We start from the raw sequence: 11,847 nt of genomic DNA on the forward strand, positions 1-11,847 counted from the left end.
AATAATTGTTAGTGAGGGTTTGAGAATAAAATCATTCGCGATTAACTAGTTGATGCTGACAACCATATTTTAACCCATTCCACCAGGGGTTCAAACTAAGTATAAATATCTGTATTTGTGAATATCAAACCCTTAAGGACAAGTTCTACGTTTCTATTTTCAACAACTTTCACTGTAAAGGGCAGACCCCACGTAAGGAAATGAAAAAAAAAATCAGACAAAGGGAAGACATTTATATTCAATTCAGAGGGAAATAGATAAAGTAAAATACAGACGGAGCAACAGAAGAGAGGAGGTCGTAATGACCAGGTTAAGAATTGGTCACAGTAATTTAAATAGCACTCTACATATCATTGGAAAACATTCATCCGGTCTTTGTGAGATGTGCAATCTAGCAGAATGAACATGTAGTTATTAAATGTAGAAAGTATGAAGCACATAGACATAACATGATGTCAGAAATGGAGAGAGAGGGACTCGTAAGAAGAGATTTCAAAAGTATTTTGGAGTGTGGGGAGAGAGGGAGATATGGAAGCCCATTTCCGCCAGTTAAAATAATTAAAATGAAAATAATAAAGTCATAATAATGAGATAAAAAGTCAAAATTATGAGATAAAACGTCAAAATAATGAGATAAAAAGTCATAATAATGAGATAAAACGTCATAATAATGAGATAAAAAGTCATAATAATGAGATATAAAGTCATAATAATGAGATAAAACGTCATAATAATGAGATAAAACGTCAAAATAATGAGATAAAAAGTCATAATAATGAGATAAAACGTCATAATAATGAGATAAAAAGTCATAATAATGAGATATAAAGTCATAATAATGAGATAAAACGTCATAATAATGAGATAAAACGTCAAAATAATGAGATAAAAAGTCATAATAATGAGATAAAACGTCATAATAATGAGATAAAACCTCAAAATTATGAGATATAAAGTCATAATAATGAGATAAGTCAAAATAATGAGATAAAAAGTTGAAATTATGAGACTTTATTATTTTCATTTTTATTTTTTTTACTGGCGGAAATGGGCTTCCATAGAGAGAGGCTGAAGATGCTTGTTTAAATATCTCTTGAGAACAGGTTTATTGAGGATTTAGGAATGTGAGTAATAATTAAATCCAGCAGAGGGCAGTAATGCAACTTTTTGGATGCCAGCTGCCAATAAAATCCAAAGAAGAAGAAGAAGAAGAAGAAGAAGAAGAAGAAGAAGAAGAAGAAGAAGAAGAAGAAGAAGAAGGAAATGAAAAAGAAAACACTGTAGGAGCCACTTTTCTCCATAGGGTGGCAGTAACGCGACATCAAGCTGCTCCACGCACCAACGAAGAAGAACAAACCGGAAGTCATAGCATACGCAGAGGGAGCCTGTGGACGGTTAACACTTCTCTCTGGTTTTCACTTTAATTTATCAAAACGTCGTACGCAATGAGGTAATTTTACAATCACACATGTTCGAATTACATCACGACGTGTCATTTTATTCAGTCTACGTGTTGACTGTCGATGTTTGATCCTGTGTTTATAATGTAGCCCGAGTGATGTTAGCATGAAGCTAACGCTGAGCTTTGTTAGGGGGATGGGGTGACGGATTTATTATTTATTAAATTAATTTATTGTGAATTAAATGTGTCCTGTCTCATGCCGAGGATGTTTTAAATGAAAAGTATTTCAATAATGTGTTATATCAGGTATCAGTATTTAACATTAAGCTTTAGAAATGAATGAATGAATGAATCTGAGCTGAGCTTGTTGACATTGATATTCACTTCACTTCTTCCTAACAAAGTCAGATATGTGTGATCTGACATGTTTCTGTGTTTCTGTGTGCAGAGGGGACCGGGGCAGGGGCCGAGGAGGCCGCTTCGGGTCCAGAGGAGGACTGGTGCAGGGGTGAGTTCAGACACACACATATTCACTGTTTACTCATCAACATAAAACATGTTGGGTCTTTGTAGATAATAGAACAGAGAGTGAGGTGTTTTACCTGCTCTTTTGTTTACCTTTCTTGAAATAATATTTGTTCAATCAATCAATTTTTATTTGTATAGCATCAACTCATAACAAGTGTTATCTCGAGACACTTTACAAAAAGCAGGTAAAAGACCTTACTCATTGTTATGTTACAAAGACCCGGCCTGTCCATCACGAGCACTTTATCAAAGCAGCAAAAGTTACAGTGGTAAGAAAGGCAGAAATCTGGATCCCCAGGAGAGGGAGAGAGGGGAGGGAGAGGGAGGGAGGCTCAAGGTGCCAGTTTCCCCGGTATACAAATAATTATTGATTGGTTTATACATCCCACCTGATTCTAGTGCAAGACGACGTCCAGATTAGTTTTCAGTTAAGATGTTTGACTCTTTAAATTTAAAAGAAGAAGTTAGGACTGAGAGATAATTTGGCTGGGGTTAAGGACCCGAGCTGAATGACGATATGTATCGATATCGTCAATTGTTGGAAACCACTAAACTAACACATAGCCACAACACATTTATCAGGAACCCCAAAAGCACACTTTGACATAGTGTCAGATACATCAAGCTTTACACCAATATGTGGAAATCGTAGAAACCAAGGTCACCTCTAACTGGACTCCTGGAAGAGGTGAACCTGGTTTTAAGTTGTGGGCCGAGAGCTAACAAATTCTGTGGAGCAGAGATTCCCCTCGTGTACTGTAACGTGACATATGTGTTGTTTTAGTTTTTAGTGAAAATGAAAAATGGATGCACATCTTTTCATTCCCAATAAATGATGTCTCTTTTTTTTTTTTTTTTTTTAATTCCTCTTCAGGTATCGTCCATTTGTTCCTCACATCCCGTTCGACTTTTATGTGGTGAGTAAAAAAATAACAACATTCAGACACTTCCTTCATGTTGTCATTAAGTCTCGCCTGTTGCTGCTTTAGAAGAGTGATCTGGTTGGACTGCAGACTGCCTCTTATATACCAGCTGTGTTAAGCTGTGTAGAGTAGTGGGATCCATGTTGAGGAGAAGATCTTCCCCTAACCCCCCCTACCACATTAGTCCTCTTCATGAGTGAACCGGGTCTAAATCAGACTGTCGTTTATCGCAGTGTGAGATGGCGTTCCCCAGAGTGAAGCCAGCACCCGATGAGTCGGCGTTCAGCGAGTGTCTGCTGAAGAGAAACCAGGACCTGAGCCCCACGCCGGCCGAGCAGGTCAGTCCTGACGACGCACAATGAACGGTCAACATTCAGTCTCGATGTTCACGTCTCTGCTCACTGACAGGATCCCCATTTGTTTGTTTGTTTGTTTGTTTGTTTCCTGCTCTTAGTCGTCCATCTTGTCTCTGGTCACAAAGATCAACAACGTCATCGACAACCTGATTGTCGCTCCTGGAAACTTTGAAGTGGTGAGTTCTTCTCTCTGCACACCCTGAATGTCTGTGATTAAATAAAGAATAGATACATTTAAATAACTGTACTGAGTGTAACAGTTTCTCAGATCATCATCGGGGTCAGGTTTTAGAGGTCAGACTAAATATCTGCTCTGCTGTATGTTATTTTTCATTCAATAGAAATCAATCCTGCTGTGTGAATAATATCAGCAAGTTAATAATATTCAAACTTTTTGTCTCTTCACAGCAAATAGAAGAGGTGCGTCAGGTGGGCTCCTACAAGAAGGGCACCATGACAACGGGACACAACGTCGCCGACCTGGTCGTGATCCTGAAGATCCTCCCGACGCGTGAGTGACACGTCGCCTCATTTAAACTGTCTGTTCCCAACTCTTACTTACACTTGGAATTAATTCAACTTTCATATTTCAAAACCAGTATTCTATCAGACTCTTATTCTGTAGTTTTTTTTCAGAGTTTTCATGGCAGTCATGACCAACTTAAACACAAAGCTAAAAGAAAGCGAGTGTTTGAGTCAATCAAGCACCCTGTAGAGAACAAGTGAGCTTACTATATGATCAGACATTAAAGAAACATGCTCTGTTGAAGTGCTGGCTTCTCTGACAACAATGCAGCAGCCAGTATGTCCTCCTTCTAACTTTAGATTCTGGTCCTGAATGCTCTGGATTTGTTTGGACCAGAGAAGGTAGGCGGTTTTAAGGCCCCCCCCACACGGCCGTTTTGGACGCCCCTTGGTTTGCCAGATATGAGAGCAGTTATCAGGTCAACAGGTGTTGCAGCGATGGAAGCGGGCAAGAGAAGTGGTTCAGATAGAAGTGATTGTACCCGACCTAAAAAGCCTCTGCATGTTTCTAATAAGCTCCACGAGCAGAAACGTGCTCAAACTAGGATCAATATTGGAGATGCTTTTGAAAAATGGAGAGAGGTTAGAACGCAGAAAGGTTTACAGACCGATGCAGAGCTGGATAAACACTGAAGCTTCAGTGTCCACCACATGGTGACCTGAGAGAGCATCGACTCTAGAGAGGAGGGGGGCGGGGGGGGAGACAGCTCTCTGTAATGTTTAGAATTTGGACTGCAGTACCCATTTTAAACACTAGGGGGTCAGAGTTACATATTGTTCCTTTAAACACTCCAGTTGATGATGTTTGCAAAAACCAAGTCATTGTAATTGATGCAGAATTTAATCAGAGTTATGAAAATGTTATGAAATCTGAATGTGTCATGTTTAATGACATGACGATGTTTTTTGTCTTTCTCAGTGGAGGCCGTAGCTGCTCTGGGAAACAAAGTGGTGGACACTCTTCGCACACAGGATCCTACTGAAGGTAACTCAGTCAGGGAGTCGAATCTCCCCGTGTCACTGTCTCGCCCCCATGCACGTCACAGCGGGAGATGATCCATGTGTAATGTGACGTTTTCTAATGTGGTGTGTATCTGGTTGTGTGTGTTTGCATGTTGCTGTGGTCAGTTCTGTCCATGCTGACCAATGAGACGGGCTTTGAGATCAGTTCAGCTGACGCTACAGTCAAGATCCTCATCACCACCGTCCCCCCAAACCTGCGCAAGCTGGATCCCGAGCTGCACTGTGAGTGCGCACACACATCACTCTTCATCTACAACACACACACACGAAGAATATAGTATCAGAAAGGTAAACAGCCACATCGGCCGTCCTGTCCATGTAAACACAGCTCTGACAACAACACAGCCAGCGGGACTCGAGCTTCTCACTCATTGTAGACAGTCATGACTCAGAGACACATTTACAGGATAGACTTGATTTCTCCTGACTGAAACCAACCATTTCTTTGACAAGTAAACTTTGTGTGAACAAAAGATTCCAGTCCTCGAGGTCTGATGCAGACTGAGATGATTCATTTGTGTTTTGTCGTTTCTTCAGTGGACATCAAAGTTCTGCAGAGCGCCCTCGCTGCCATCCGTCACGCCCGCTGGTTTGAGGAGAACGCCTCTCAGTCAACGTAAGACTCTCTGAGCTGCTGTTCATTCATACAGAATGTCAATCGTTATAATAAACTCACCTGATTGTGTCGATCATGTTCAGGGTCAAAGTGCTGATCCGCCTGCTGAAGGACCTGAGGCTGCGTTTCCCCGGGTTTGAACCCCTCACCCCCTGGATCCTGGACCTGCTGGTGAGACACACGAGGCCGCAGCTCCGCTCTCAAGACCTGTGACCGTGTGTTCATCACAGACTTTAATGGTTTTGTCTGTCTGATGTGTTCAGGGTCACTTTGCGGTGATGAACAACCCATCTCGGCAGCCTCTGTCCCTGAACGTGGCGTACAGACGCTGCCTGCAGATGTTGGCGGCGGGTCTCTTCCTCCCCGGCTCTGTTGGAATCACCGACCCCTGTGAGAGCGGGAACTTCAGAGTGCACACGGTCATGACTCTGGAGCAACAGGTAGGCCTGATCCTGCCCCCCCTTTTACTCCAGGACCCCCAGGGACGCAGCGGCTGCTTGATTCATGAAATCTCCTCCTAATGTTTCATGATGTTGAACGTGTGTTAACACTTTATATGTTTCTGTTGGTGTGTGTGCAGGACATGGTGTGCTTCACGGCTCAGACTCTGGTCAGGGTCCTCTCTCATGGAGGTTACAGGAAGATCCTCGGCCTGGAGGGAGACGCCAGCTGTAAGAATTGAACTCTTTAATGATTGTGAATGGGTTTACTTTTACAGGGAGGGAGACATGTTACGCATTTTAATTTGATTTATTTTGGGGCTTTTTATTGGAGGAGAGGACGGTGTGTGTACAGAGTCGTACAGCTGGGAGAGACATGCTGTAAGGGAGCCACGGGTCAGATTCAAACCCAGACCGTTTGCTTTGAGGACTGTAGCCTCTGGTCACACCACGCATGATCTAACCACAAGGCCAACCAGCACGCAAGACTTCATCATTTTAGACTTTTCAAGACATGCACAAAGAAAAATGACAAAAGCCCTTTACAGATTGCGGTTCAGCAACAGCGCTGTAACAAAACTCTGAGGTCATAAAATCTAAAACGGCGTCACATTGGTGTCCCCGTTTGTGAATCCACGTTGCATTACAGTGTTCTGGAAGAATGAGCAGCGGAGTGTGAGCACACAGCGGGGTCTTCAGGCACACACACACACACTCAGACAAGCACACACACACATTTCTGCCTCGCTGGCTTCCATGTTACACATCGGCGCAGTCTTCCCCCCCATTATGCCTCCGGTTTCTATGTCCAATGGCGGATCAGGGGCGTAGCGACTTGGCTCACCATTCCACATCCGTGTGCTACACACTCCATGCAAGATGTACAACCAAAAGTTTTGAAGTCATTTGTAGCCGCAAGTCTCCTCGTGTTTGAACTCTACAGTGAATCATTGTTATAACCGTTGTGCGTTTGTTGTTGCAGACCTGGCGACAGAGATGTCCAAATGGGACGGCGTGATCGTGACTCCGTCAGAAAAAGCGTACGAGAAACCTCCAGAGAGGAAGGAGGAGGAGGACGAGGCGCTGGAGGAGGGCGGAGACGGAGAGGACGAGAGCATGGAGACCCAGGAGTGACGGGAGACGAGCTCAGGTCAGAGCGGCCGCACACACCCATCACCACAAATATCACACATCATCACTTCCATCTTTAATCCAAACAGCTCACCCTGCAGATTCTGACTCAAACGTTTAGTTATTGAGAAGTCCCCCCGTTCTGCTGTTTTTCCACAGAGACTGTTTGGAGGTTATTTAAGGAGCCGGGCCGTGCTGTCTGAACCAGCAGCAGAAACACAGAGACCACCGGCCTCATTATTTCTTGTCAGTTTTTAATGTTTTGTTTTTACTTCTTCTTTGTAACAGGGACATCCTCATTAAAACATTTTTTTTAAGTTAACCTGTCTTCGTTATTTGTGTCAGAACATCCACACACAGAATCTCATTTTACAGGTTCATATTTTAAACAGTTTGAGACAGGAATGGTCTGGAGCGTGTTAAAAGTTTTTATTTAATAACTCATAAGTCTGGTTAAAACAGTAACACATACATACAGTGATATTTCAGACTGCAGCTCATCAAATGTTTCCTCTGATCATGAATTATTTCTGCTCTAATATTTAAAGACATTTCGTAGTTAAGCTACAGAAGTCGAGACGTTGACAGCCTTTTAAAGTCGGTGCGGAGGAGCAGTTCTTAACAAGCTTAATGAGTTTGTCTTTGAGGCGTTCTGGACAATTCAGTAACGTAGAGGCTAGAAAATCAAAAAGATTAAACCCAAATCAGAGAAGGAAAATAAGGACTAACTTTGTGACAAACGTCAGGGCTTCAAAATCAAAAGTGTATCAGTGGTCTGTCAGTGTGGACGATGTAATATGAAAATCTTAATTACATAGAAACATAATTAATGTGGTTAATATCCAGTCATTTCTCATGAGACTGTTGTATGAGGGCAAGTTTCCTCCTATTTCACATGTATGGTTTTTAAAATACAGTTGACAATAATCGAAGAAAAAAAATGACATTTTGGATCATCTTTTCGGACGTACACAAAACTCTTGAAAGTTCCCGAAGTGAGCGGCATCACAGAGTGAACGCTGAAGTTTACACAGCGGACTTTCTCATGCAAGCGCTTTAGTAAAACACATGAACTCCAGGTGAGCTGATGTATAAACTCAAATAATGATGTTTATATGCTGTGACTGTTTCAATCTCTGTGATCGTGACGAAGATGCTTCATGATGTTTTCAGCTCAGTCTGTCTGTCTGTACTCTGAATACATCGAATTACACATAAACATGAACTGTCATCGTACCGTCAGACTCTTGCTTAATCCACCATCTTGTCCTGTTTGACATCATGTCAGCAGGGCAAGCTTCCCGCATGTGTGAAGGAGGGATTCAGGACCGTGTAAGTAAAAGCCTGTGCTGAAGGTTTCTTCTCGTTTTTTTATGTGAGCAGGCTGATTCTTTATGTGCCGTTTTGCAGGACAGCCTCTTTATTGGAATACATTCCTTTCTGTCACTGTTTTACATCATTGGCTCACAGAAATTAAAACCAAGCGCCTTTGCTCCCCTCAGTATGGAAACAGATCTGACCATTAACCACATTCACATAACGTCCATTCCTCTCTGCCGTTCCTGCAGCAAAATGTTGCACATCTGTATTCCAGTTTAAGTCGTGTTAATGTTGAGCATCTGACAAATAGTTAACATTTCACAGCTGTTCGGTTGTTCATAACGCACAGTGAATTTATGGAGGGACATTCAGCCATTATGTAAGGGAAAACATATCAGACAACCCTTCATGCTGCTGTCTGCATTCAACCACTCACAAGCTAATATTAGCATTAGCCAGGAAGTGGCAGAAAGTGCACCACAGACAAGTAATGTTGATGTAATGTTAGATCCCAAGTGGTGCAAAGCTGAACTTTCATTTAGTCTAAGGGCAGCTAAAAGGTTCTTATGCTGATTTATATGGTTGTCATTTGATTTCTAAGACAAACAAAAAAACATATTTAGCAGTTTGATGTGTGCGGGGACACTGAGTGAGTAAAGGTAGCTGCAGGAAACTCAGTGTCGACTTAAGGTGTCCTATGAAGTTTTAGCACACACTCAGTTAATCAGTCAGTCAGTCCTCTTTGTGATCTGTAGCTCACAAAGAGGACTGACTTTCCTTTTCTTCCTGTGAAGTTCAGTTAAGAGATTTTACTGCAGGACTGAGAGATGCAGGATGACAGCTTACCGCTGTTTCAGGGGCTTTAAAGTCCTGCAGCTTTTCAAAATATGATCAGAGTACATCAGAAGCTGCTGTTCTTGTTCAGTGTAAGACTCTGATCACAGCCGCCCTCCTCCTCCCGTGTGCGTCTGTGTTCACGGTTTCAGTTTGAGCCAGGGGTGGATGAGGGTGAGGATGCTGAGGATTGAGGAGGTGAGTCCGCAGAGCCCCACAAACCCGGATCCTGTGCTGTATATCCCGAGCCGGTCCAGAGGGATAAAGATGTCGCAGCTGTTCTTCAGGAGGTCCAGCGACAGCGGCGGGTTGCTGTACAGCACCGTCGCCAGCAGGCGGAGCTGTCTGCGGAGCCCCGCCAACATGACCGGCGGAGCGTTGAGGGCGACAGGTGAGGAGGACGGAGAGGACAACTGGTCGGCGGAGCCAGGGTGAGGAGAGGGAGGGTGTTTGGATGCTCTGTGACGCGCCTCACAATCGATGAGGAGGCGGAGCTCGTACAGATCACGAGTCAGGTTCAGGATCAGAGCGAAGAGGTAATACCTGCACAGATCAGACAAGAGAAGCGAAGTATAAACACTTTTAGTAAAGACTTTTCAGATAACTAGAATCGTTTTTTTAAATGGACACACTTTGAACCATCAAGGATAAATATGCAACTTCTACGATCTGCTGAAGGAACCTGAAGCGATTCATAAACGTTCTGTACCTGTTGGCAATTTTGAATCTTAAATTAAAATAGAGCCCAGGTTTTAACTTTGTAAAGGATTATATTTTCAGAACTTTTTAAGGTAACTGGTTATTTGCAGTGAAAAAGAATCCTCACCTGAAGGATCTCTCACTCCACTTCTTCATGTCCAGTTTGGAGATGATTCCCGTCTTCCCCGCCCACAGGACGTTATCACAGGCGAAGTACATGGCTCTGTTCAGGTGGCTGATGGTGAGGCAGAGTCTCAGCACGCTGTCGGACAGGTGGATCGCCCTCTTGGCGGACTCCAGAGCCTCCACCGAGTTTCCCAGACGCAGCACTGCGGGACACAAACACACACACACACACACGTCATCAGTAACAACAAGCCTGCAGCTCTGACGTTAAACTTGGATCTCAAACGCCACTCACACTTCCTGGTCAGGCTCATGTGTGCCTCCAGCTGACCGATGGTTTTATGAAGTTCAGCCGCCGCGCCTCCTTTCTGCAGAGTGTATCCCAGCAGAGTGCACGCATACTGAGCGGCCCTGTGAGAGCACAGCACACACCATCAGAAGACTGACCAAACAGAGGAGACATAATGTGAAACAACAAAACAAATCAGGGTTTAACATATCATCTTATTGCAGATCCATCCACATCTCTGGATCTGTCAGCTACGGGCTTACAATATTACAATTAACTCCTAAAGAGATACCAAAAGCAATATCTTATTTCAACTGATGTAATTAAAGATAAAGATAAACTTTATTGATCCCCCGTGGGGGAAATGTTTTGCATTACAGCAGCTCAAGGAAACAGGAATATAAAGTTAAAAAATCAAACATTTCAGCAAATTCAGCACACAGCTTGCAGCAGAGGATAAATAATCTGATGTTGTATTTATTGGAAACGCTTGCAGGAACTCGGGAATATAAAATGTTAAGCATCGACAGTCAGACACAACAGAGAGTAAGTCCACAACATCCAAACAAACGGAAAACACAAAAAGAAAAAGCAGGTAAATAAAAGATGACAATCAGATTATTTATTAAAAATATAAGAAACCAAATTAATTTAAACCTTTTTTTAGTGTGCTGTAATTATTTATTGGGATTATCTTTTCATTAAAAAAAAAAGAAAAACACTACCAACACCGTTTTCAGTTTACCTGTCAGGTAACAACAAACATAACAAACAGAGAGGAAAGTTATAAACTTCTTCTGTCAGGATAGCAGTGATTAACGTTAACATTCACACTGCAGCTGTTGGATTAAACATTTAATTGTTCATAAAGGTGTAAATATTACCTGATAACTCGCTCCTTGGCTTGACTTTGGGAGTTGAAGCGAACCCAGGAGTCCATACTGACTTCTTCTTCTTCTTCTTCTTCTTCTTCTTCTTCTTCTCGGCCTGTAGTTTCAGTTAGCAGGTAGCTCCGTGTTACTATGGTGACGGTGATATCCAGTGATTTACAAACCAGCAGTTTGAGGAGTTTTAATGACTAAAGAGAGATTAGAAATCTGTTTACAACGTCGCTGTCCTCACATGCACCACTCTTCTTCGTGCTTTTTCTTCTTCTTCGTCTTCGAGGTTTATTGGCGGTTGGCAAACAACGAATTTGTGCATTTCCGCCACCTACTGGTATGGAGTGTCCAGACGAATATCTAATATTTTCTACTTTTCTATACAAACAAATACAAAAAACTAGATAGATTATATCTTCATAATCAACTTAGTTTGTCTGAGGTACTAAAAGAAAACCCGATAGCCCTTTTAGCGACATTGTTCTCCTTCTTCTGCTTCATATTTGGCAAAGATTCCGCCTTTGCCAAAATACTGTCTACCACCAACTGGTGCGTTGTGTGTATTAGTACAAAACAAAAATCACACTATGTAATTAACAAAAGGGGGGATAATACAATAAACCACAGGTAACAACCGTCTCTTTTTATGGAAATGCAATTCTAAAGTTTTTAAAACATATTGGCGCAACCTACTGGACTGGAGCTTACGCAAAATAAAGGAAACAAGCAAAATCTCTGAAATATACGGAGCCCC

The 11,847-nt window shown here is 42.4% G+C and overlaps 2 protein-coding genes across 2 annotated transcripts; one reads left to right on the forward strand and one right to left on the reverse strand.

Annotated features, from left to right (window-relative positions):
• Positions 1 to 1,283: 1,283 nt before the first annotated feature.
• ilf2 (interleukin enhancer binding factor 2) lies at positions 1,284 to 7,260 on the forward strand. Its single transcript, XM_061060441.1, has 14 exons — positions 1,284 to 1,450; positions 1,851 to 1,910; positions 2,805 to 2,847; positions 3,087 to 3,191; positions 3,308 to 3,385; positions 3,618 to 3,720; positions 4,654 to 4,719; positions 4,863 to 4,979; positions 5,295 to 5,373; positions 5,457 to 5,544; positions 5,637 to 5,813; positions 5,954 to 6,044; positions 6,796 to 6,963; positions 7,104 to 7,260. The coding sequence occupies exons 1-13, from the start codon at positions 1,446 to 1,448 to the stop codon at positions 6,945 to 6,947; spliced, it is 1,164 nt and encodes a 387-aa protein (XP_060916424.1). The 5' UTR covers positions 1,284 to 1,445; the 3' UTR covers positions 6,948 to 6,963; positions 7,104 to 7,260.
• Positions 7,261 to 7,359: 99 nt separating this feature from the next.
• pex11b (peroxisomal biogenesis factor 11 beta) lies at positions 7,360 to 11,761 on the reverse strand. Its single transcript, XM_061060442.1, has 4 exons — positions 11,097 to 11,761; positions 10,219 to 10,334; positions 9,925 to 10,126; positions 7,360 to 9,641 (listed from the first exon to the last, which is right to left on the reverse strand). Exons 1-4 carry the CDS (start codon positions 11,150 to 11,152, stop codon positions 9,239 to 9,241), a joined length of 777 nt encoding a protein of 258 aa, XP_060916425.1. The 5' UTR covers positions 11,153 to 11,761; the 3' UTR covers positions 7,360 to 9,238.
• Between the last annotated feature and the right edge of the window lie 86 nt (positions 11,762 to 11,847).

Source organism: Labrus mixtus, chromosome 16 (assembly GCF_963584025.1).
Source record: "Labrus mixtus chromosome 16, fLabMix1.1, whole genome shotgun sequence".
Classification (NCBI taxonomy): Eukaryota; Metazoa; Chordata; class Actinopteri; order Labriformes; family Labridae; genus Labrus; species Labrus mixtus.